Source organism: Electrophorus electricus, chromosome 20, assembly GCF_013358815.1.
Source record: "Electrophorus electricus isolate fEleEle1 chromosome 20, fEleEle1.pri, whole genome shotgun sequence".
NCBI classification, from domain to species: domain Eukaryota; kingdom Metazoa; phylum Chordata; class Actinopteri; order Gymnotiformes; family Gymnotidae; genus Electrophorus; species Electrophorus electricus.
In genome coordinates, this window is record NC_049554.1 from 9,297,263 (window position 1) to 9,324,284 (window position 27,022).

Here is a 27,022-nt window from a genome sequence, read left to right on the forward strand (position 1 = left end):
CGTCACCGATTCGCCTTGCTGTAAGGGCTGTAGTGCTGTAGTTGAGGGCATGCTAAATTACCTTAAGCTTGTACTTCTAGTTCCTCAATACGTCTAACACTTCCTAGAGTCTGGATGCTTCTCACGCTAGAATCTTCTCCGTCAGGCTAACAATTAATCTAAACTTCTCACAGATAAAACCATCGCTTAGAACGGTTGAAGAATAGCTAAACATGTTCCACTCAGCGTACTGAAGGAGAATGGAAGCGGCCATGATGGAAAAGCAAAATGTTAAGGTTACGTACATTTTTGGTAGTTGTTTGGATGTAGTTTTTGTTGATAAAGGAGTTTTTGATGTCTATTCTAGTTTCCAGGTAGAATAGTTAAGGCCAAGGAAATTGATAAACAGCTAGAGAGCAGTAAGGGCTAGTATGCCAAAAACACTGGTGTTGGTGCAGAAAAATTAAAAAAACAGGAAGCAGCATCACCAGAGTTTCTGCACGGCCTTTGGTCAAGCTATTTACACAGTCCTTTGATAACTTTTATAGCATTTGATGATTCATTATTAATACTATTCAAAATAAAATAAGTTTTATTCATGCTCGGAATCTTGCCTTTTCACCTCATCCTCAGTGGAAAAGACATTCTGATTTAGTGTCTTTGAAATAGAAGTTCCAAAAGCCCATCAAGCAAAGATTTTCTCAGCTTATGTTCACTGGTTGTCCCACTGCATATAACAGGCTAACATGGCTTACATTTCACATTACTTTATTTAATATGTTTTTGAACACCTGCATATTAAGCAATGGAAGATTATGCCTGTCGATTTCTTGTCCTTGTGACTTAACGCATAACACGTCATTGCCCTGTAATTTGTGCATATTTGCTTTATATTTCCCCTCCCATTCCCCGATAGCCAGGTAGGCTAGAGCTAACTCCCAAGTTTTGACCTGAGGTGACCGCACGGCTCGTCTGAGATAAAAGTGTCTTCTGTCAGCAGCCTTCTTCCCTTTGGCTTATAATAGAAGCACGTGGATGTTAAATAGCCCCCCTACATCCAGCACAGGACAGCACACTTAATTCTACATTTAGTCCAGGGAGCAGAGAGAGAGCACGGGCGGGGCGATGATATCATTAAATTGATATATTGGGTGCCTAAATAGAAATGCCTCTCTCAAATGAGAACTGACGAACTTGTTGCTCAGTCCCTGGACCCTAGGTGATGGTTCGCACCAAAGTGCATTCTCCATAGGAGGATGGTTTCAGTGTTTTTGCTGCAACTCCTTAAAGAAAGTGCCACAATTATAAGGGTAATTGGCTTGATAAGAGACAGAGACCTAACTAAATAATGTAATGCAGCACCTGAGCCATCGTTTTAAATGTAACCACAATTATCAGTCATGTGCAGAACAGGTGATGAAATTGTCCATTAAGTATTTGAAGTCACTTCATCCTTTGTTCATTTCAAGTTCTCAGGTATGTTTATCTCAGGAAAGTTGCTACAGCTACTGTGTTTATTGTAGCTGTACTAATATATATTGGATTTACAGCTAGAGTCTTTACAAATGGCATACTTTGCCATGCCATATGCTTCCAAAAGTGATATGCGTGCGAGAAGCACTAATGCATTTCTGGCATAACAGTCATAACTTTGTAATTTGCAGTAGGTGGGTCATGTAATGGTGGAGCTGTAAATGTGATTGCACCACCCACATTGCTATTCATATATCATGCAAGTGCACTAATGTAATGCTGCAATGCTTTCATCATTTGGCACTTCCAGCCGGAGAACAGTTGACATGTCTTCCTTTTTTTTGCTAAGCATGTCAGTCAGCAAATGTCTAGATTTTTGTCTATACACATTGTCTCCAGAAGTATATTTTTGCTAAGGAAAAGTCTTACATACAGGAGTATTTTTAATTCATACTCAATACTGTGCTCAGCCATACAACTGCATAGGATTAAGCCTCCTTCTCCTATGTTATTCAAGCTGTCGGCTAGCTTGAGTCTCTCGATTCTGTTATACAGATTAGGCTAAGTGGCTTTAACGCTTCTGTGAAAGTTGACCGGAAGACTGTGGGGAAGCAGGAAAGAGGTTTCCCTTTGCCAGACACTGAATGCAGATGCTCCAAGGTATCACTTTATTTCAGGGGCCTTCAGCCAATATGCCAGTTGAGTCAAAATGCAGCCTTCTGGTTTTGCAGCTGACCTTTACATTTTTGCAAAAAATCCTCAACCACAGAGGATCTTGAAAGAGATGGCCACATGAGTCAGTAGAAACAATTTAATGTCCCTCCTGCATTCAACCTCCTGACTAAATGGAAAAGATTTTTATTTAAAACACTCATCACCTCTTTTACATTGATTAGGAGGTAGTTAAAAGGGAGACATTTGTATTGCTCCTCCTCCCACTCTCTCCCTCATTGTGTCTGCCCCAGGGTTCCTGAGTTTGTGAGAGAGAAGCGCTTTGGCAACTGGTTACGAGACGCACGTGACTGGGCAATCTCACGGAACCGGTATTGGGGAACACCCATTCCTCTGTGGGTCAGCGATGACTTCGAAGAGGTCAGTGACAAGTTGTTTGCCAGAGAAATAAATACGGGTGAGCATACTAATTAAAAAATTTCTTTTAAAGACTCAAGATCTGTCTTGGCAATGTGACATGACCTTCCAGTTGTTTTGTGAGGTCAGGATGACCTCCCTGAATTTACTGTTCTGTGTAATTGGTTTTGATTGTGTTTGTCCTTGGTGCTTTGAAAAATTAATACTCTCAAAGGTGAACACTGCTGAAGAGGCTCTTGGTTGCATTGTTTTCATCTTCTACGCTGAATTACTATCTTGAGCAGGCCAAATATCTATTTAAGCACAAAGCCTGTTTGCTGGCCCACCGCTCCAGAAAGCACTACTCAACTGGAGTCGGAATTGGGTTGGTGGTGTCTTTGCGGGCTGCGACAAGCCTCTAGAAAATAAGGACAGCGACCTGCTTCCTGAAAATAGCATAATGAGTTGTTTCCAAGCTCCAGTCTCAAGAGTGCCTTCTGACTCCCAGAGCTTTTACTGGGGCCAGAAAGTGGAACTCCCTAGCTCTCTGATGCCCAGGCCCTATCTGGGCCATCTTACCTGTGCCCAGCATGGAACAGGGACGATGGCTCAACCTTGACACTTGAGCTGATGTGCAACACACTTTCGGAGTAAATGTCCTTGTCCACCTGAAGTTGAAGAGTGGCCTGGATTCGCTTTAGCCAGCTGTCTATTCTTCCCCATATGGATTATAGGTGTCAATGTAATGGAAGAGCTGTTTCCCATTGTAATGATGGCTGCTTCAGTCTTGGGTAAAATAAAATGGAAAAAGAGCTGCTATTGATTTGGTTGGTGGAATTTTTAATCTAGAGCTTTATTAGCAAAATCAGGCTTGCGTTCCTATATCTTTCGTTGGTCAGTCTGGGCAAGGGAGTTTCATTTGTCTAAAAAAGACAATTGTTAAGTATGAAGCTTGAGTTTCCATAAAGCCTGCTGGAAAATGTGCTTCTGTGAGCTTTACTATTAGAGCTTTCTCAGTGTTATCCCTCCAGTTTTACGAACAGAAAAATAGACCATATTCCCTGGCTATTTTAGGGGATTTTTTTTTTTCTATGTTCTTTCCAGCCTACCACATGACCATTATGATTTGTCAGGTATGGAGTGATGCCAAAATTGAGTGCTTATTTATTTATTTATTTATTTTATTGTCCCACTTCTCAGGTGGTGTGTGTGGGCTCCATGGCTGAGCTGGAGGAGCTAACAGGAAGCAAGGTGACTGATCTGCACAGGGAGAGGTGAGTCACTGGTTACCACGACCATCCACCACGCTCCTCTGGCTCTTCCAATGCAGCAGGGCTCGCTGTGACTGGCGTTGGCGGATACTAGCGGGATTGCTTTCGGTCCCAGTAGAAGCTGAATAATTTGTGACAACAGTTTCACCAACTGGGGGAAATCTCCCTTGTTGCTGGCACCTCTTAATGCACAGTGTAATTTCACCTAAGGGGTTTTTATGATTTGGCATTAGGAGTCTGTAGCAAATACAATCCAGTGCATCTATAAACTCCTCAGGGTTATTTTTCTTTGATTAGTGTCAGTAAAGTGTTGCGGTGCCTCTGGGGCCAGACTTTGCCTTGTTGTGCAAGCAGGTGAACATTCAGGGGAAACTGTACTGCTTTTAGCCATTGAGTCACCTACTCCATGAATACCTCGGCTGTCCTGTGGTCAGACACTGATAGCTGATGAAAAGCCAGATGATGGTGAATACAAATGATGGTAAATTCATTGTTGAAACTGTAGATGCAAGTGTAGTTTCCACAAACCAGAGCCTTTGGCTTGTCATTATCCTTGTCCACCTCCCTAGCATAGACCAGCTGACGATCCTGTCGCGCTGTGGAAAGGGGAAGCTGAAGAGGGTCTCCGAGGTCTTCGACTGTTGGTTCGAGAGCGGCAGCATGCCCTACGCCCAGGTGCACTATCCCTTCGAGAACAGGCGAGACTTCGAGGACACCTTCCCTGCCGACTTCATCGCAGAGGGCATCGACCAGACCAGAGGCTGGTGAGGGGGGCTGTTTGTGCTCATCCTTGTGACATGCTGGGTGATATGCTCTGAAGTTGGGAATCGTGTATTGGAAATCGATAGGCTTGCACGAATTGAAATGCAGCTTGAGAGCAGTGAGCTGGTGGCATTTGCACAACTGATTCAGCACTAAACTGTTGCCAGTGTTTCTGATTAGCATAGGCTGTCAGAAGTGTTGGAAAATCGTGACATTAAAATTGATAATTCATTACACTGAAAGCTAAATATCCTTCTAATGCGCAAGAGCAGAATATTAAACACTTGAGGTGGTTCTTCCTCAGACCAACCATCTTTGTAATGTTTAGCAGTTTGGCAACTCATCGGAAAAGAGTAGTATGCAAGTTGATGTTTGCAAATCTCATTTTTAAGGTTCTACACGTTGCTTGTGCTTTCCACTGCCCTGTTTGGCAAACCTCCCTTCAAGAATGTGATCGTTAACGGCCTGGTTCTTGCAAGGTAATTGTTTTGCACCACTCATACTCTCACCACATGTGAAGGGCAAAGGGAAGCATCATGTGACCTGTACCAGCTTGAAGTCTTCAGTGAAACATAGAGTGCCGGTCAAACAAATTTTCTTAACCTAGTGACCTCCAAGAACTTGGCATGGCTTAAATTTACATATGTACATATGTCCTCTTGGCAGTGATGGCCAGAAAATGAGCAAACGAAAGAAGAATTACCCAGATCCCAGTCTGATTGTGCAGAACTATGGTGCAGACGCTCTTAGGTAAGCATCTCGAGTGTAATTCAACATGTTTGAAACTCCTCAATGAAACATTTTTAAATCAAAGCCCTTCAAGGTCTGTTGTGCTACAGCCATATGGACAGTGAATAAGGCAATATTGAATTCATCCATATAGTTGAATTTGTTCAAGGAAATGCTTAATTAAGCGTTCTCTGCACTTTTGATATCACTGTTGTTTTTTGGGGGGTGGTGGGGTTGTTTTTAGTTAATTGCAAGAAGCTGGTATTGACTGGAGATCTCAATAAAAAAGTTCCATAGTTCAAGCAGTGTTGACCCTTGAACAGAATTTCCCTTTAGCTATGAAAAATGCTATCTTTCTAATGAGAGGTCAGTGATATTTTGTGGTATTCAGAATCCCATTTTGTCTACCCAATAAACTTTCAATCCATTGTATATCCCAGAAAACTTCATTATCTAGTAATAGTATATAAGTGCTATGCATAAGATGAAAACAAATAGATTTACATTTGTAAAGTGTCCTTGTATTAATTTAAGCATTTGATATCTGAGATGAATGAATGAAAGAACAGTTGTTTTTACAGAGTAAAATATCAAAAAGGACCAACTTTTTTTTTTTTTGTGTATGCCATATAATTTCAGAATACCATTGGCCTCTCGTAAGAAAAAAATTCCACAAGGCCATATTTGCTCTAGCAGCTTCTGATGGCTTCACTTTCATCTGTCCTCTGACCCCTGCCAATTCATCCATGGACACAGGGATAAAAAGGGCTATTTGATGCTTTTCACAAGACGCAGAAGGTGAACTGGTCTTGCTAGGGTGCACAACCCCCTGTTTTGATTACTGTAAGGTGGAAGCATTATCATACTTCTTACCAATGACCTCCCTTTTCTAGAAATACTATGCTTCAAGGGCTGGGCTTATTGACTCAGTTTTCATAGTGTGGATGAGATGGGCTTGTGTAATAGTGACTCAGTAGCTCCAACTCAGCTAGTTTCGATAACCTGTTATCCCCCAGTAAATACACAGTGATTTTATTTGCTATAACTCGGAGGCTGCTATGTAATGTAGAGTAGTAATTGGACGAAGTGAAAGTATTTTCCAGAACCTTAAACTAAACGCATCAATTTGCTCATCAGTTCAATCTTTTTAAGAAAGCCTGAAGATTACCAATAGTAGAAATATATTGCAGATCAAAGTATACTAAATGTATTTGGTCTGTAAATTTGATATAATGTGGTCACACTCTCCATACTCTATATACAGTTAGCATCATGGTAACTAAATTTACCTTAAACTAAACACTGTAAATCTGTTATATCTTGGTCTGTGTAAATGCATGCAGTTGATTCCAAATTGATTGGCTAAAGATTTTCAAGACTCCATACTTTACCATACATTGTCGGAATTAAGTCAATTACTTCATGTACCATATTTCCATAAGAAGGACATCCAGAAGAGATCACTTCCAAGTTTTATTTCCTATATCAGATTGCCAGTGTGTTGAAAGTTCAGTCAGGTTTGTGAGTCTCCTTGCACAAGCATGTCAGTTAATTCCACAAATGTTATATGGGGCTGAGGTCAGGACTTTGTGATGGCCACTGCAATACTTTCACTTTGTGGTCTTTAAACCATTTTCTTATAAATTTGGAGGAATGCTTAAGAACCCAGTCCTTTGCTTAGGATTAGTCCTTTTACACTATTTATCATGTCACCAGTTATCACCAATTAAATGAAAACCAATTAGTTTATCTTCTTTGGTCCATCCAAGTCCAGTGAAAATCTATGTAAAAACCTTGGTGTACTGTCTAATCAGGTAAAACCTGTCAAACCTCAATATGGTTTGACCTTAAGTTTGACAAGCAAGTTTGACAAAAAAATGAAATGGATTGTAGAAACTACTTTTTAATAGAATGAATGCTGTCACTCAAACTTGCACACACATTAAGAAGCTCATAAAAATTTTAGACCCTGACCATTGACTCACTTCATCACTGCATTCAGTTCAAGATTTTGTTTATTTGTCTTTAAGACCCTAAATGGAGCTACACCTTCTTATATTTATAGAATTACTCCAGTCCAGCTCTTCTATATGGTCTCAGAGTTTCAAATCAGCTCCTGTTAGCTATTCCATGATCTTGATTGATGAAAAAGGAAACTGGTCTTTTGCAGTTACAACTTTGAGGCAATGGAAGAGCTTGCCATTATTGTTTTTACATGTTTCTAGTACCTTCAGTTATTTGGAAATTGCTCCTAAGGCGTTGCATATTTTATGACAAGGGCATAAATGCACTGGTTTTAAAGGTAGGCCCTTGAGTACAGCCACAAGTGCATTCCTAATTAACTCCTAATTATGACGGTTAGCCAACCAGCTTCTTAAAGTTATTACATCAATTTCTGAAATCTTCTAGGCTGTTTAAAGAGAGTTTTGATCCAGCCAAAATCTGATATGGTGAATTAAATTTAGGTAAAAGTTTAAATTTAATTGGATGTTGTAAAATGATTTTATTTGAACACTAAAAGGTCCTAACTGACTTTCCAAAGGAAATGTATGGTAAGATATGGAGTGTAAAAATGTTTGAATGTCTTTAGCCTAGTTGCGGGTAATTTGTCCCTGCATAATAAAGGGAGTGCTGTAGGTGCATATGATCTTACTTATGGTCGGTCTTATGTTTTTAAGCACCGTCTTAGTCAATTATAAAGTTATTCCCACCTAAAGGATTATGTATGATCAGTACTAAAAACCATTTAAAAAGACAATTAAATGAACTATATTTCTTGTGTTTTCAGTTTGTCAGTAAAAATGTAATTATCTGTAAAGTGTAATTAATGGCAATCATTGATGGTACAAAATGTGCATAAATGTAAAAAAACAAAAAAATATAATAATGAAAAATTATTTAAAAAAAAGATTAGAGTAAGCAATTAGAGTCTGTATACTGTTTAGAGTCTGCTGCTGCTAGTTTCCTGAGGTGCATGACAAGCCCCAGTCTTGTTTAGATTTTTTGCTGGCCAACTCGAGTAGTGATTCTCATGGATTCTCTTTTGTTAGGCTATACTTGATCAACTCACCTGTGGTGCGCGCTGAAAACCTGCGCTTCAAGGAGGAAGGTGTGAGGGATGTGCTCAAAGATGTCTTCTTGCCGTGGTACAATGCCTACCGTTTCTTAGTGCAGAACGTCCAAAGACTCCATAAGGTGCATGCACACACACCCTGATGAGACATGAAGTAAGTGGAAGACCTTCAGAACAGCACTCTCCGATAGGACAATGCTGGACATCTACCTTTTTGCAGAGTTTGGGTGCAGTGCATGTAACCAGCACTCTTTTGAAGATAAACCTTTTGTATGATTAGTGAGCCCAGGAGCATACTAACACTGCAATGCACAAGCATCAAATTTTGATGGTCTTCTAAATGCATCAGCAAACCCACATTTGCTTCATGACGTTTAGATGAGCATGGGAATACTGAAAACCAAGCAGCCTCCTACCAAGCCAAGTCCATGAATGCAGCACTGTGAGACATCCTTTGTCTGACATCCTTTGCTCATATTTGCTTGCATGTGTGAACAGAGAAGGCACCTGGGGGGCTTTTAGATACATGCTTGAGTGCATCATGTTCATACATGAGCCTGTTTTGCTGTAGGAACCCTGGAAGACAGTGAGACATGTCAGGGATCCCTCCAGTGGCTCACACAGGGACTGTAATGCATGAGGAGCTGAATGCAGGATATGAAATGCAGCATAGGCTGCACTACAAAGTCTCAGGTGACACAGAGCCTGCCTATTGTCAGCGAACAGTTTTCTGTATATATCCTGAAACTGGGACATTTCAGGAAAAAAATGATCGTGCAAACAGCAGCCTTGGTTGACTGTAGAGTTAGCCAGGGCTTTGCTTGTCGATATGGTAGCATACAGAATCTTATATCTACATGCAGGCCCAATGTGTCAAAGTGGTGCGCTGTCATCAGATAAGGCTGGCTGACATTAAATGAAACTAGTGGCTTTTTCCAGGATTTGGGGTAGGGTGAGTGGGTGAATAGCCATACCATTTGACCTATTTGGAGGTCAAAATTTGCTTGCCTGGTTTTGCTCTTCTTTAGTACACCTTTTCCCCTTTGAGTAGTTGTTTGATTTCCTCACTGTTCAGTAGCAGTTTTTTATGAATTATGAGCCTTAATGTTGTTGTGACTTGCGTGCTGATTTGGTACATCCTAGTGGCCTAGCAGAAAACCCCTTACTGTGTACTATTTATATTATCCTATGGGCCACGTTGTTCCGCTTTAAATGAGCAGGGCGATGTTTGTTTGTGAATGCCGCAGGTAGAAATGCGATGCTGTCGTCTCTTACTTGGCTCATTGGCCCTGCCTGTTTTGTTTGTCTGCCAATTAGGAGGAGAACATTCAGTTCTTGTACAATGAAAGCACAGCCAAGCTGAGCGGCAACATCATGGACAAGTGGATCCAGTCTTTCACCCAGTCCCTCATTCAGTTCTTCAAGGTGGAGATGGCTGGTGAGGCATGCTAGTGACGTCAAAGGGTTAATATGATGAAAGTGCCTGCGAGTGTTGTGAAAGCACCTGCAGAAGATGCCCGGGATCCAGAGCTATACATACTTTGAGCTAGCCAATTAGCCATTTGAAGTTTAAGCACTTGAGCTGTGGCACTGTCACGTTGTGGCAGTCAAAGACAGTTGGGTGTCTGGAAGGGATCCTTCCCTGTCGCCACCTTCCTGACCTGAAGGAAAATTTGTGTGTTCTTCTCTCAGCCTATAGGCTATATACAGTGGTCCCCAAGCTTGTCAAATTTGTGGACATGCTCACCAACTGGTATGTGAGGACAAACCGCAGGCGTCTGAAGGTAGGCCGAAGTATGATTCATGCACCACTTCCCTGTAAATACAGCCAGTGGTGGCCTATTTACACCCACTCGCTTGATTTGAAGGATCTTATGTAAAGCTTTTGCAACCCTTTCCTGAATGGTACCTTTACCCTACATATAAGGATTGTTTGTTTGTTCACTACAAGTGTGTAACCTGTAAGCAAGTTTTATGCTTGTGTGCGTATTTATAGAAGTGCTGCAGAAAGAGGAATGTATTTTTGTTCCCCCTTGTGTTGTCATAGAGCTAAATATTTGGCTTAAAGTAACAGCATTTTTATTTTCTTATGTGTCATCTGCTCACCCTTGTTATTTTTAAGGACATTTCATTTGTTTGTTTATTTGTTTTGCATGTTAGCATGTTTGTGGCTCAGCAGAGAGAACCATGCTAGCAGCTGTATGTGGTGCTAGCATGAGTTGTTTGTTTATATATTCTTGTTCTGACTCTCAGGGTGAGAGCGGAATGGAAGACTGTGTCTGGGCCCTAGAGACCCTCTTCAGTGTGCTCTTCTCAATGTGCAGACTGATGGTGAGTCCCACCGCCTGCGCACAAGGAGCAAGCAGTGTCCTAGTACTCTCGCCGAGTCATAGTGCAAGTCGCTTGGCTTTGCTGTACGAGTAGGCATCTGTGCCATACTTGAATGCAGTTCTTAAAGTGGAGAAATGTGAAACACGGTGCAAGCTTGATTCCTCCCTGGCATGTTGGCCTTTTACAGAAAATATTTTGCTGAATTTGTGTACCATTTACTCACATGACAGTCAGTAGCGCGTCACCCAACAGGCACTACATGCAAGCAGCGGGCAGAACTGAAAGTAATTTTTACCCAGCTGAAGACTGTTTGTGTCCTCTACAGGCTCCCTTTACTCCATTCATTACTGAGATGATGTACCAGAACCTGCGTCACCTCATTGACCCTGCCTCGGTGGAGGAGAAGGACCCAGGCAGCATCCATTATCTAATGCTCCCTCAAGTTAGGTACAGTACTTTGCTTGCACTTCTGCATTATCTTGCTGTGCTTTGAACCTTAGAGGCACCAGAGTGGCAAGTTGGAGGATGCCAAAGTATGCAGAGGAGCATATGATGCCTGGGACTGAATCCAGGCCTCTCCACTTGCGCCATATCCTGATGCTTAGCGGGCAGGGCAGGGTGCTGGGAATCACTCTGCTTCCACTGTTGAGTGACATTTCGATTCAGACCAATGCTACAAGGCTAACAGTGAGCGAAGAGGGGTGGGGGCAGGGCCCCAGCGGCCATATGGACATTGACGTGCTCTGTCTAATTAAGGGTAATTCAGTTTGTTTGCCAGCACTGGTCCTGAAGTAGCATTGCACTGCACGGCTTGTTGTTTAAACTGCACTCAGTACACCTAACTCAGTTAATCGCTTAATCATCAATCATCTCAGTGAAGCATTCACTCGCTTGTCTCTCCATTTCAGCTTGTGATATTTGTCAATAGAATTTAGCCTTACTATTATCTTCTAGTTTGTGTTCATTTTATGTTGGCTTTGGCACTCACAGTAAATAAAGTTCCCATAAATCAGCAATGGGACAGAATCTCACAAAAAGACAAAAGGAACATAAGTGCACACAATAAAATGAGAGCAAATGGTATATGGAATATATGAATAGCATGTAGACTTTTTAAATATCCTTCTCACATATTTTCATCTTGTTTTGTGTTGTGAATGCATGGCTTCCTTAGAAAATCAAGTAGCATGCCGATGCATGTAAAGGTGTTAATGTCTTTCTGATGCATTGGATAGCAAACAGGGTAAGGTGCCAACAACACCAAGGTCATGGGATTTGTTTCCAGGGAGCACAGATGCAGTCATACTGACAAATATGTAAATCACAGCAGATAAGAGCATCTGCCAAATGCACATTTTCTCTATGGAAAGGCAGGAAGACGCCTTCTGGACCTGCTGGTTCACACATGGTCTATGCACCCAGGTAGAGCAGTCAGCTGGTTTCCCTGAAGTAGACATGTCAGTGACTCGGCATCCTTCATCTTTTAAAGTTCCTGGTGTGTCAGGATATAGCTCTAATAAAAAGAACTTGGGGCCTAGGGACAACTGTATGTCAATCATGAATTTTTCATGTGATATTTCAGGCCAAAATTCTGTAATCTTGCTGCAGTGTCATTTTGTGTGTTCACATTTTACACTGGTGCATGGGATTGCTGTTAACTAAGGTCATTTTTCACTGCACATTTGTGGACTTTGGGGGTGTGGGGTGTCTCCTTCCAGACATCTAACCACTCTACAAAGGAGTCAGTATGACAAAAAAAGGGGCATGCCTTATAAAGTAGAAATTCTCCCTTCGCTAAAATAGTCATAAGTACTGAGCTTGCATGTGTGGGTTGGGAGTTGTACTGTTTGGGAGCCCATATTTAGTTTCTAGCTCTTCTGCCTTAATTGGTCCCCCTTTTGCATATTATTATAAGACTACATCAAAACAAGATTTCTCTGATCTAGTATTCTTGGCACCTTGTTGCAGACATGACCGTTCAGTGCAAATGGATTTGGATTTGAAGTTACACACACACACACATCAGTTGGCCATAATCTTGGACTTGATGGTGATTCAGTGTTTGTCCAGGAGGAGAAATAAAACAGGATAATTGCTCATAATCGGAATCTAACACATCTGTTTCTTTAAATAATATTAAAACAAAAAAAAATCTCGTGTACTCAAACAATTTTACATTAGGTGATACAATTTTTTTAAAGAGATGTTAACATGCTTTGTGATAACCTAAGCATATTTCTATTAAACTGTGTGCAGTCGGCTGCCCCTTGAAGTCCATGGTATAGTCATGAGTTGTATGATTATCAGGTGCATCTGACTATCTTATTGATTCCTCTTTCAGCCCCCAGAACAGTGTGAATCCTCCAGAGAATGGATTCCACAAGATGATGGCTGCAGGAATATTGTACTATCCCATACAAGCTTTGCTTGCTGTGAATTGGACAGGTGCACAGTGTCGTAAACTGCCTTTTCCACCTCATCCAAAGAATTGCTAGATAGCCGTACGGTCTGGCCACAGTGCAGGCCACTGAAGCAGTGAAAATTGAATATCAGGTTCCTGGAACAGTTCAATGTAGTTCCTTCATTCATTTTCATGTCTTTCCAACATAAGTGCAGAGAACCAACTAAAAGCTTATTCACAAACACCTCTTCCTGTACACAACGGCACACATACGTCAACCTTCCAATAATGTCTTTAGTGTAATAAGTGTAAACACGAAAAATGTTGCTGGAAGCATCTTTACAAGTACAGCTGCACAGTAGTGAATCAGGCCCTCTGGTCTACTGCTGTGAATCGAGCCCTCTGGTTTAGAGTAGTGAATCAGGCCATCCAATCTAGAGCACTGAATCATGTATCCAGAATGTGCACATCCCGCCAACCTTGGACATCAGTTATTTCTGAAGCTACACTGGAAAACACTTTAAGCCCCTCAGGCACTGCAGTTCAGATGGAAAACACTGCTATAATCAATGCTGAAGAACCTCACACAGCCTGCACTACTGTACTGTAATCCCTTCAGAAGCGCCCCACATGGCTGGCACTACTGAACTGTATTCCTTGAAGTACCTAGCACATCCTGCTCTGTAACTCATGTTTACACAACTGCACTTTACATTTTTAAATTCACTTAATGCACACTGAAATCTGTGTACTATGAACCTATATACTGTATGTTGATTCTTATTCACCCCCACCTATTATATTTATATAGGATGAGGATGAAACTCATGATATAAATAACTTATTACAGTGGACAGGGCTCTAGATAAAAGTGGTGGGAAAATGGCATCCTGATTCCATCTCTGATGATATTTCAGATGGCTTCCTCTGCAAATATTTAAAGGCTCCAATTGGACATTTATTGGTCAGATAGAACTAAATCCTTTTTGGAATCTAAACATGGGAGACAATGAGGATCAAATTCTGAAGAATTCCCCCCAAAACGTTAGAACTGAAAATGACACATGCAGCATACTATTCTCAAGAACTGATATTATGGAAGCGTTAGCTTCAGTATTATTGGGCTAAGAATGCAGTTATTAAAAAAAAACAAGGGCTTCCTCTTGAATGAAATGAAATGTGAAACATTTCAACTTGACCCATATTTACAGGTAATCCAAAAACATAGTTTTGAGGAGAGTTGGGGCAGTTCTACATTCTATATACCTCTCATATGTCCTTACTTTAGGAATTTGCATGCTGCTGAAGCACTGTTAAGAAACTATGGTGAGATGTTGATCCACTGACAGTTAAGGGTCAAATTTAAATAAATATACTTGGAAAAAGCATACATAATCCCTGCATAGTTCTTCAGAATCAGAATGTAAATTAAATTATTAGTAATTTAATTATTACGATTATTAAAATAAGACTAATACCCAACAATTTTATTCCAAAATTCACCGTGTACAGCTTGCATCACTTTGACATCAACTTTCGTCTGTTATTTTCAGGTGTCTGTCAGTCATTCCTCTAATTGAAGAAAAACAAAACCTTTTGTTCTTATCTGCCCATTGTGGCTCAGAAGATAGATTAGTGTGTTTCAGAGCACTTTCGATCTGTGTGTGTGTGCTGGAAAAGTAATGTCAACTATCTCAGTGCAGTCTTGGGTAGTTAATATGGACTGAATATGAACCCATAAATCTCCCGAAATGTTTGGGGAAAAGTATGATATGGAAATATGTAGGAATATGTTACCTTCCGTGTATCGCTGTATGTAATTATGCTCTTTAAGACTGATTAGGCTTATTGGCACACAAAATGAAATGAGCCATTTGTATTCATACCCACTGCCCTTTGATGGATGCAGTGCAGTCTGAAAATAAACTCTTAGGACGAGTTACATCGTCCTTGCGCACCTTTTGGAATGATTCCAAATGTCCTTTGTCATCGGGCTGTAAGCACTTTTAATGGATATTGGCTAATTTGTATGGTCTTTGCAGGGCCATAGACTTCCATTCAGCCTAACCATGCCAGGTTTTTGGGCATTTGTGAAGAGTTCCACATTAGTTCAGGAGTGAACATTATTAAGGAAAACTCCTACTGGAGTTTTGGGTGTTCCATCGAGGAGACCCACTGTCAGCAACAATGGCCAAAGAGATGGGACTGAACTTACTAACTGATTGGCTGCCCTCTCTTTTTTTTTTTTTTTTTTTTTTTTTTTTTTTTTTTTTTTCCTCCCTTCCCTTACTCTCTCTCTCTGTCTCTCTCTCTCTGTGTTCCAATGCCACTGCCCCCAGATAATTGCAGCAGTTAAAACTTTAAGACCTAATGCCTGAAGCATGAAACAGGAGATGTAAACATTTTTCAAACATTTTTGCCTGCATTACCCATTGCAAAGAAGCACTTCTTGTGGGATTTTGGTCATGAAATCGAATTGATGAAGAGGTCCTGCTTTGTTTGAGGAACATTTAAAGGCAGAGCAGTAATTTAATAATTAGTAGAATATCTCCCTCACCCACTTCATTTTATATGTTGTTTTGCCAGCCTCTCAGACCATGATGCTTTCCTTTATTTACAGAGAGGCACTGATTGATAGCCGCATCGAGAGCGCCGTATCGCGGATGCAGTCTGTCATTGAGCTGGGCCGCGTGATCCGTGACAGGAAAACCCTGCCTGTCAAGGTCTGTCCCTCCTGATTGCTGCTTCCTCTATCAACACACAACTCTCGCACTGCAGAGGTTTTCTTGATGCGTGTACACTTTTTTTTTGTGTGTGTGTGTTGCTTTTTGCAAGTTCAGAGGGAAGTGGGGGAAAAAGTATTGACATTTTATAGTGGCATCCAAATGTCACTACCAGGAACTAATTTATCACTGATCAAAATCTAATGCAGTTATAATTTGGGAAAGGTGTTAGCATATATATGAATTCATTTTCAAAACGCACACAATTTTAGATGCACCCTTGGCCAATAGCTTACTTTAGTACCTCACCCTACAAGTGCTCTGCATATATGATCATTTCAAGACTTGATGGAAAAACATAGGTGGATGCTTCATGAAGCTGGTTAAGAAAACACCAAGAGCGTGCAAAGCTACCATCAAAGTATAGGATTGTTACATTTTAGATTCTTCAAAGTAACTCATTATTTATCACAGCATAATCACATTTTCATTGCTTTGATTATAAATAGTAGGGTGTGTGTGTGTGTGTGAGAGAGTGAGTATATATACAGTTTTATTCATCAGTGCTGTATTGGATGCTTGATGTTGCTGGGTATTCTTAGTATCCCCTTAGGGAGGTAGTGGTCATCCATCAGGACTCAGAGGCTCTACAAGACATCCAGTCTCTGCAAAAGTACATTGTTGAGGTAACAACAGAATTCTTTCCATTTAGTCCACACAGATATCTGACACATCTTGCAGTTATGCCTCAGTGCCTGTCTGTTATATAGATATTATGTGCCCAGTTACTGAAACTGGCTAAAACAAAAAGTGCGGTGTTTTTGATTTTTCAGTGAAATTTCAGTAATCCTTCCTCAGTATATACACGGAGATGAGTCAGCACCTTGAGACAAGGAATTTCAGCTTTCTTTGAACGTTTTTATTACCTCTTGAGCGACACCAGCTTTGGAAAATTATAAGATACACTTTTAAAACCTTTTGTTCTCATTCTTGCTTAAAGGTTAGTTTAGCTATAGTTCCAATTTCTATACCTTATTAAAATGGGTTGTTTTCCCAACATTTATAATGTATACTAGCAAAGCTTCATGGATGACATTAGAGAAGGCAATCCTCTGCAGCTTCCCACTGGGTATTTAAACCAGAAAGTCTTCAGAAGCCTGAAGGAAAATGAAAAACCTGAGAATCTCCTTTGAAATCAGCAAACTCACAAAATAGTCCCTTGGGCGTAATACTTTCATTCAGGGCAAAGTAGTATTATAATGATTTACATTAAGTCTGCTCTTAGTGATGTAATTCTATGTTATGTAGCGAATTACTTCAGTCTGCTGAAACATTGGAACGAAAATTATTTCTCGACCACATACAGGGAGAGACCTTAAGGCTTTGAAATGCGGTTAATTGTGCTATTTTCAAATGCTAACCTTGGTGTTTTTTGACAAATTGCCTGCTTTTCAAAAAGTGTGAAGTGGAGCGCCCCTGCTTATGTATTTACTTGCACATGATGGAGCATAAGACGCAGCCCGGCAGTGTGAGGCCAGCGTACTGGCACCCAACCTGTTGTCCTTCATCTCCCATCCATTGGTGGCATGATTGATAGGGAGGGTAGGGCCCTAGAACTTAAATTAGCAGCCCTGTGAATGAGATTCCCATGGTCAGTCCTCCACCTCTGTAAAGCACGCAATGGAGCATGGAGTACCACTCACTAGCCAGTGATCTGTTCCAAAACATCACTGTGTGAATGTGTTGTGCCCATGTGGCTGTGTTGTGCTTGTATGCCGGTGAGACATCGACTGTTCTGGATGATGCGGTTTGACCCAATGCCCAACGATGCAGTCACAGTCGATAGAAAAAATTTTGCTGTCATTTGGAAACGTGCCGGTGAACCCAGTCGAAATGAGTGCAGCGTCTTTGAGCACGTAAATTTGGGTTGCCCGCTAATTCCAAGTATCTCTAAGCCACCAGGAGTTTGGCATTGTCTGGTAATGGGTGATGTTTCTAGACAGTTTAGCATGCTGGTTACCCACAGCATGGATCCGGGAATCAGGCCAGCCTGTGAAGCTGCTTGATAATATCGATGCCAGCGGCTTCTCAGCACCAGTATGGAGATGTGACCTTTTTTCAGATCCTCTCTCAAAGCGCCTCTCGCAATGTGCTCAGGGCCTTTCTCAGCCATAGACAGACACACATCCAAGTAGTAAAGCTTTCACTGCATCCAAAATTTGATGGTCACAGCATAGCATCATGTCTTCAGAGAAAGAAGGGAGGGTCTGTGGTTGAGACCAAGCCCCTTTTTGTCACACAAGTTTTAATTGTAATACAAAGTCTACATGTATTTTTCCATCCTTTGCTAGGATTCCATTGCTTTCTCATTCTACTGCACTATTGAGTGACAGTAACTCCTGCATTTGGCACGAGGCAGAACTGGGTTAGTCACGTTTCTTTTTTTCCTCCACGTCGCTGCTGTCTGGAAGGATAATGGACCTGCCGATGGACACATCATTTGTGTGATTCAGGAAGATGAATGCTGGTCTTCTGGAGACTATGCCATGCATCCATCATGGGAGGGGCTTGTTAGTACCCATGTTTTATTCAAGCTACTTGGACAGCGCCTCTGTCGATCCTGCTTTTGAACAGCGGCGTGTTTCTGTGCAAGTGCTAATGTGACGAGCTGATCATTCCGAGCGCAAGCACACTGAATGGTATGACAATAGTGTAGCATATATACACGACATGTGAAGAAAAGCCCAGTGAATTTCATAACAGAGCACCACATTTGTTTGCATCTTCCTGGTTCAAATGGGCATATCACCACACGCCCAGTACTGTTTTATTACTGGCATACAGCATCCTCCTCCTGAGTGATATCGACGTGCCATCGTAAGTGCAAGCATTTTAAATGCACATTGATGCATATGCTCTGCTGCATCAGCCAAATTAGCCAGTGTGCTTATTATTCTAATGTATCATGCTCCGTTGTTATGGGTGAGCTAGTGCACTTCAGCACAAAATCAATATGTTGTAATACTACATCTAAAGTCCCTGCCTACACAACATGCACTCTTTCCGCCTGCTCCACCCTGACTTCGCCCTGCCCTTGACCGGCTGCTTCCCCTTCACCCAGGAGCTGAACGTGCGCCAGCTTACATTGTCCACCGAGAAAGACAAGTACGGCATCCGGCTACGGGCTGAGCCCGACCACGTAATCCTGGGCAGGCGTCTGAAGGGGGCGTTCAAGGCTGTCACGGCATCCATCAAAGAGTTGAGGAGTGAGCAGCTGGAGACCTTCCAGAGGACTGGTGCGTATCAGCCCTTCGGATGCAAATACATTAGATGTGGAAAATGGAGGGCAAAAATTGACAAAGTGGTAGAGATTAGGGGAAAACCCCATCCAAATGCCAAAGTGAATAACCAAGATGCAGTGTTACTCTTTGAGATCTTAAGACTGCACACACCTGCAACCATTTAGACCTGTAAAAAAAAAAACAACAACCCAGTATCTTCTATACATTATGAAGAAATATGAATTAATTGTTAATCTCAGATTATTACACTATGACCCATTCTCATGCATTTTAGATTTGTCCTTTATTTTGGAAAAGACTTTGTTTTATTGCAGCCTCATTACTGGCAGAGAGAGGCACGCAACCTCTGATGTTCTCCAGACTGCCAGGTGGGAGGCGGCTTTCTTGGCCCTGTGCCGAGGACCGCAGAGCTCCCAGGCTGAAGTGAGCAGTATCATAACTGCAAGTAACCTGATGCTGCACTCCATATAGCCTAGTGCAGTGGATGGAAAGAGTGGGTGGAGCCAAGCGAGCAAATCTCAGATTAACATGCTTACATCCGATGGGCGTGTTTCGATGCTCACACTTAAAGCCTCTTTATGCCACTTGAAAAAGTTTTGCCACCATAATCAGCCGGAATGCTGGAAAATGTAGACCTGAATAACGGCACAGATCTGGGAAAACTGTAGACCAAGATGAAAGCATGGACCAGGGAAACTGATTTAGTTAAATAACTGAAATGGGCAGTGCTGTCGCATCAAACATAATCTGGTGAAGCGTATAAAGTGCAGGTGCATGGACATGATCTAAAAAAATTTTTTTATAAATCATTAATATTTTTACATATAAAATATGTTTCAGTCCAGAATGGACACAGAGACCTTCTATAATGTGCTGGTGTGTACATCACACAAACACCCATATGTGATTGTTTCACAGGCTCTATCATGGTGGATGGGCATGAACTGCATGAGGAGGACTTGCGTCTTATGTACACATTTGATCAGACATCGGGCATGGGGACACAGTATGAAGCACATTCAGACGCCCAGGTAATGTATATTATGCCTGAATGGTCCTGTTTTTAACTTGCCATGTAAACTAGAATGACTTTTCTACTGGAGATGTCTAGGAACATCAAACAGATTAGGGGCTCACAATAAAATATCAGTGTCTAAGGGCCTAGGCATCTGACATCATTTATTTTAAGGTTAGATTGTCCATTTGTTCCCATTTTTTTTCCTCATCGGATTAGCAGATAAAATGCATTTGTCTTTATGGTGTTTGTGCCAACTCCAGCATTTGAAGATAAAAGATTCCAAACCAATATATATCCTTTAGCCCCAATGTTTCCTCAACCCATTTAGATATAGTGCGGTCTTGTCGCCATTCAGAGTATCCTCATATTATGAATATGTATTAATAGGGAAAATACTTGTAGGCTGAGCTAGACCCTGATTTTGTAATCCATTTCCTTAGGTGCTGGTGCTCTTAGACATTACCCCTGACCAGTCCATGGTGGATGAAGGCGTGGCTCGGGAAGTAATCAACCGCATTCAGAAGCTACGCAAGAAGGTAAGCGACTACGGCAGCGACTCTTTGGCAGACCCTTAGGCATCAGGGTGCCGCCTTTTAGAATGAGCTTCACTGATGGAGGACGTCATCCCTCAAATGGCATGAGCAGGAAATTGGGCCTCTCCTTTGGTGGACTCTTGCCATGTGGCTCTGACTCCTCCATTTACTTACACTTTTTCTTCGGTTCTCAGGTCCAGCTGTGTTGCCTTTCCCAGGTGAGAGGCTCTGCTAGTTGAAAGGGTGGGGAGGTGAGGGTGCATGGATGGAGGGTACAAGTTCGTGGATCAGGGCAGCAGTGCAATCATGACAGTTTGGCTTTACTAAGCAGAAGAATTACCCTGCTACCATACCATGGTATTATGAGGTGTTATAGAAATCAAGAAAATAGGAGGGATTTCCTTCTGCCTTTCTTAATAAACAACCCTTTTTCTACTTTAGACTGTTGCCTGGTGTGCGTGTATATATGTACATGGGAAGGGAAGGGGGTCGGTGGGAGCCTGCCAAGCTCGAATTCCTCTCTTATTGAAACTCTGAAAAACGGGAGGAATTTTCCATGGGAGGGAATTAGGTTCTTTTCCCCCCCCCCCCCCCCCTTTTTCTTTCATTGTTTCCCTAGATGAGAGGAGGTAACTGAGGGTATCAAGTGTTCAAGGAAAATGGAGAAAGCTTCTTTATGGTTTGGAGCCAGTTCCAGTGAAGATCCAAGATTGCGAAGTTGAAAAACAAACTCTCTTACAAAGTTGAAAAACTGTTTGCCCAGTTTTTTTAGGGGTCTTACCTAAACTGAGTATTTAGACAGGACCATAATCTGTTTGTAAAGGAAAATGCAAGATGAGTTTGATTTATGCCTTACATGGGATTCAGAATTTTTCGTGCCTTGAAGATGTGTATAATTAGCACCTATGCATATTTAGTGATTTGTGGTTTTTTTTGTTTTTTTTCCTCTCTCTCTCTCTCTCTCTCTCTCTCTCTCTCTGTCGCTTGCTCTTGCTCTTTCTCGCGTGCTCGCGTGCACTCTAGGGTCATCTGGTCCCATCCGATGAGATCGCTGTTTACTACAGCTCTGAGCCTGCAGGGGACTATCTAGACAAAGTCATCCAGGCGCATACAGATTTTATCCTAGCAACTACTAAAGCCCCACTCAAGCCCTATCCAGTACCTAAGAATGCCAGCATAATTGTCCAAGAGAGAACTCAGGTGAATGCTGGTTAAATCTTGATCTTCATACTTGTGATATGGATTTACAGTGCAATCTGTAAGCAAAGGTAACATCTGAAATCCACGGTGGCTGTCTTTTTTATAAACTAACAATATATTGAGAGACAGTTGTTCATGAAAGAATTAAGAAACCATTGGTTAATAGTCATTTTCACTTCAAAGCAATCCAAATTACTAGCAGTCCAATACAAAAACTGTTAATGTTTAGTTATTTGCAGAGTGCACTCTATTTTTCCCCCCTTTTGTTTCTTAATTGTAGAATGCATTGAAATGTCATGACCCATTAATTGACTGGGTATACTTGGCTGCAGTTAAAGGGTTCCGACCTGGACCTCACTATTGTTAGGGGAGTGGAGATCTGCACAGCGCCTCTCACTGGTCCCGTCTGTGCTTATGTCAACCTCAAAGTCAACCTCAGCAACAAGCAGCAAGGTAAGTAGATATGTAGATGGATGTTGAATGACTGACTGTTTCCATTTGATACTATGCTCTCTGCCGTGGTTATTGTTACAGGCCGACCTAATCACACCTCAGTGACTAAACAATGTCTACTAAATGGATGTGTCTGGTTCGCGTTTTCCATCTGTTGATCTGTCAAACGTCATTATGTAGCTGACGAAGCCATTGTAACCGGCTTTGTTTCCTAGAGGGCATGATTCTTCTGGAGAATCCAAAGGGAGACAACAAGTTGGACTTGGAGAAGCTTAAAATGGTTTGCCGTAGTATTTTCCGACTCAACAATGGCCCTTTGGCAGTGTTCAGTGGGACCACAGGTGAGACTTGGTTTTATGGGAAGAGACTCTCCCTGCCCTTTTTTGGAGGCATGTAAATGTTATACTTTTTTACACACAAATTTACTACTACGAAATGTAACACTTAAAGCTTTACTAATGTAATTTACCTCTGTTGCCTTGTGATATTTTGAATGAGAACAAGGCTCATCCTATCCCACTAATTGTCACATTTTACAGAATGGGCAGAGTAATTGTGCTGAACATATGGCATCCATACCGAGTTTGCATTCTCATTTATCACAGAGGTTGCCATCAAATGTAAACTTCCCAGGACCCTGGTTTAATCTGGAGAGGGCTATGTTCCTGAAGCAGACACAACTAAATTTTCCTTCTTGTGTGATGCAGACAGTGCACTTAGAAGGCTGTGAGATTAAAGTACAGCAAGGTCTCCAGAGATGCAGACAACTCTACAGTTGTCCGGCCGTCCTCTCAAATTGGGCCCGCGCCATACACATCCAAATTAGAGAGAGCTTGCCTCTGACTGGAATGCACCTTTTATTCTCTTGTCCTTGCCTTCCATCAACCACCCCTCCACCCCTTTTATTTATTTATTTTTATTTTTTTGGCACCTTCTCCCTTCTGGGCCTATGTTACTGTCCATCATCTCTTTTCAGGCATAATGTCCTCTTGCAGGCCTCTTGGGGAGAACGGGTGCCTGCCAATGGGGTTCTGCTCCACTGAAGGGAGCCTCTGCCAACAAGGGTCTGAGGAGAAGGGAATGTAGGATCTCGGGAGATGTGGAAGCTCCAATCTGTCACCGCACTACCTTCCAAAAAATTCTTTTCATCTACACTTCTTAAGGCACAGAGTATAATGGGATACTACATTAGTTTGGCACTAGCCAGCGGTTCTGAATGACCCTAGTTGTGGAATTGAGCAGATATTCACAGAAAATCCCCAAGAACCCATAAAAGAAGCTAGTGTTATTGATGTACAAGAACTTTGCTTGTTGGCTAAAATTTTGTTGGTGGATCCCCATAATTGCATATTAAGTGACACAAATCTAATTGTTGTATTATTAGTGTGCTTAAACTAATACACATGCTCAAGGTGTGTTTTTTAAATAATTTGCTAATGGATGATTTTATAGAAATGATCAGAAATCAGCTGTTTTAGAGAGTATTACTGATTCAAATGAACCTGGTGTGATTGTTCTGTTAGTGTGGTTTGTTATAGCAAGTTGGTTAGAGAATGCTGCCTTTCAGACTCTGGTGCAAATCAATGAGTATCATTTTCTGCTTTGGTCCAGACAAATTGAATCAAATTACAAATATAAATGTGACCTGAAGTGACCCAAATGTTTGTACAATGCTACACTGTTTTCCTCATTGACTTGCTAATGAAATGGGAAGAAAAATCTCATGGATTAAAAATAATCTAGTCAGAACTCCTACTGCCAGCACAACAGATGTGAACCTATGACTGACTGGCTACAACGAGGAGGCATTAATGAGATGAGCTTGCAAAGATGAGGAGCTGCGGTGAGAAGGACTGGACTCTAGAGCTCGAGAAACTGCCATCATCTCTGCCATTAATTAGCAGTAAAAGATTAGGCACAGCAGTGCACCGCATCCCGCACCCCTGCCATCGGATGTTTGACTTACTGCCCCGGGGCACGCAAACCTGGAACCGAGCACGTCACTGTCAGTCAGGCAGCTCTTGGGGCACGGCTCCTCTCAGAGCTGCCACAGCCAAGAAACACCACAGCGTCAGGGTGTGGGTTTACTTCAGAGGAGTGAACGTGATAATGTCATACCGTTTCAGATTCGGCGCTCAGTCAATGGCTTTGTCATTACGCCATACTGCATAAAACGGCTTCCTTTGAAACACTATCCTCCAGCATCATTTGTCATTTTAACTCTGGCTTGGAAAGAAAGATTAAATTATTACTTTTGGAGGTTTTGCTTGCCCTTTTCTGTCTAATCTTTGCTCCTTGGTCTCTGTGAGCTAGATGAACTCTCCCCTTCTCTACCCTCTAAAAGCCTACAGGAGTCTATTATAAAGTTTTGTTAACTTTATTTTAAACTGCCTGCTGTCACACAATTCAGTTAAAAACAAGATTAAAAGAGTGAGATGCAGTTGTGCTATAAATGAACATGTTTTATTCTTTACAGAGTTAACAGGCAACAGTGATCTGCTGGCACTGAGTGGGAAGACCTTGTTGGTAAACTCAGGTGCCAGTCCTACAGAAATGAATGCTCCAGACGCTCTTATGTGCCCATACATCAACTTGCAACTTATCAATGCTAGTCCTGCAGGTATACCTTCCATTAGCTGTTTCCCTTGTCTAATCTTTCTTTTTGTTTTTAACCATAGATAAAGAAGGTAAACTATATAAACAAGAACAAAACTTCCTTAAACATAATGAATCAAAAAAGGGGGAAAAAAAAGAGAGCATGCCCCCTGAGAACCATGCAGCAAAAGAAATAGACTATTATGGTTCTTAAAGTGGTTATCATCACTTCTGTAGTTTTGCCACTGAATCAGGTGTGGGCTTTAGTTGTTTAACAGTGTGATTTGCCTTCTTGCAGAATGCCATAGTGGAGGTATGGGCACTCTCTTGCTCGCTAATCCAGTTGGCCAGAATGGGCTCCATTACCCTGGGCTGCTCACCGAGACTGCTAAAATGTTTGGCCTCAGGGGAAGGAGACTTAAGGTCTACATGGATGAGGATTTCACAGAAGGTATGTCAGATCTTGTCTAAACTGTCTAACCATCATATGGTAAATTTAAATTAAATTAATCTCTACCTCACCCCTGCATAAACCATACAGCAGTCTAGATTATCTATATCTATAAGCAGTGTTGAACAGTTTCTAGACCATTTTAAGGAGCCATTTTCTGTACAGATCACATGTTTCCAAGTCAGACTGTCTAAACTATATATCCCTCTTTTGAGATCTTGGTCATCCCCTTCATCTGCATGCAATTGTCCAATTACATTTAAAGCCGATCTTAACCCGTTAGGCACCGATGACCGAATGTGTTGAAAAAATGAAATGAAGTCGAGGCTTAGGTTCATGCTAAGGGCATCGTGCCGCCTCTTCCATTAACCTTCGCTTTGGTTCTCCCAGTATAGCCAGTGAGTCTTTTGTTGCAGTGTGAACCTGTTCCTTGACTCCTAATCTTTGGGCAGAGGTTCAGCCCAGACCTTGAATGTAAGATCACTATGGCATGTGCAGAAACTAATCCCGCCACAGTTAGGTGGGACAGAGTGTTGGAAGTGCACTTTTCATGTTGTCCCTTCCTCTGCTTCTATGGTGCCCCTTTAGCAAGTGGAAACATCTTAAATCTAGTGTAAATATGTAATATTTATCATTTTGAGATGTAAAAATGAGATTATTAAAATGTTGATTTTACTTAAAAAAATATATTTTCAGAAAATGTTGCTTCTTTTAAGATTTTTGTATCTGCCAATACAGTGATCTTATTTTACCTTGTAAAATTGAAGCTAACGGGTAAAACCATCTTGAAATAAGTTGAGCTTTAAAATTTGATCTTTTGGATATTTACACTTTTATTTAAGACGTTTTCACTTGCTAATATCACTTTTTCGTAGTGAAGGTGAAACAGCATCATGCAGTGTCATTTTGAGGTAGCCACAATGTAGTATAAAATTATTATAAAAGGATACCGAGTCAATTACAAAGTGATAGCATACTGAAATTGAAGATATGAATAATAATTAACATTACATGATGATAAAAGTCATAGTGGTGATTAAAGGTCATGGTGTCTGTGTAGTTTGTGACCTGAGGAAGTGTCTCTGTTTTGGCTTGTTGTGCTATAGTACATGGTTTCTTAAGTTCAGAATCAGGGGAATTGTGCTTTTTAGGACTATTCCTTTTATGAAAGTTATACTGCTAAAAAAAAATTTAAGTGAACACTTAATCATCACAGTATAAAACCTAGTCAGTTAACTTCAGGGCTATCAGTTGGTCCTGTTAAGCAGGAGGAGTACTGACACAGCTCTACAAACTGGTCTCCATTGGGCTACTGATGTGCATGTTTCTGACCAAGTGATCAGAAACAGACTCCATGTGGGTGACATGAGGGCCCGACATCCTCTAATGGGATGTGTGCTCACAGCCCAGCACCATGCAGATCGATTGGCATTCACAAGGGAACACCAGAATTGGCAATTTTGGCATTTTTGAGAAACTCAAAAATGTATAAGTGCATCTGGCACCACCAAGTAGCACCATAGACTATCCAGGAGCTCAATGATATCCTGATCCAGGTCTGGGAGGAGATCCCCAGGATACCATTGTTGGGAATGCAAACTGTCATGTGGGGGGCCATACACACTACTGAGTCATGTTGAGTTGATGTGTTGAAATTGAC

The 27,022-nt window shown here is 41.5% G+C and overlaps 1 protein-coding gene across 1 annotated transcript in view; it reads left to right on the forward strand.

Annotated features, from left to right (window-relative positions):
* The window catches only part of iars1 (isoleucyl-tRNA synthetase 1), a 57,332-nt gene that overhangs the window by 28,300 nt on the left and 2,010 nt on the right, over nt 1-27,022 (forward strand). Inside the window, exons 14-33 of the mRNA XM_027020349.2 lie at nt 2,418-2,544; nt 3,721-3,794; nt 4,361-4,555; nt 4,946-5,032; nt 5,220-5,303; nt 8,333-8,477; nt 9,673-9,793; nt 10,048-10,139; nt 10,609-10,686; nt 11,012-11,133; nt 15,708-15,810; nt 16,413-16,496; nt 18,932-19,106; nt 20,031-20,143; nt 20,571-20,666; nt 21,687-21,863; nt 22,196-22,316; nt 22,532-22,657; nt 24,793-24,936; nt 25,210-25,362. Coding sequence (XP_026876150.2) covers nt 2,418-2,544; nt 3,721-3,794; nt 4,361-4,555; nt 4,946-5,032; nt 5,220-5,303; nt 8,333-8,477; nt 9,673-9,793; nt 10,048-10,139; nt 10,609-10,686; nt 11,012-11,133; nt 15,708-15,810; nt 16,413-16,496; nt 18,932-19,106; nt 20,031-20,143; nt 20,571-20,666; nt 21,687-21,863; nt 22,196-22,316; nt 22,532-22,657; nt 24,793-24,936; nt 25,210-25,362 — 2,417 coding nt within the window. The remainder of the gene's footprint in view (nt 1-2,417; nt 2,545-3,720; nt 3,795-4,360; nt 4,556-4,945; nt 5,033-5,219; nt 5,304-8,332; nt 8,478-9,672; nt 9,794-10,047; nt 10,140-10,608; nt 10,687-11,011; nt 11,134-15,707; nt 15,811-16,412; nt 16,497-18,931; nt 19,107-20,030; nt 20,144-20,570; nt 20,667-21,686; nt 21,864-22,195; nt 22,317-22,531; nt 22,658-24,792; nt 24,937-25,209; nt 25,363-27,022) is intronic.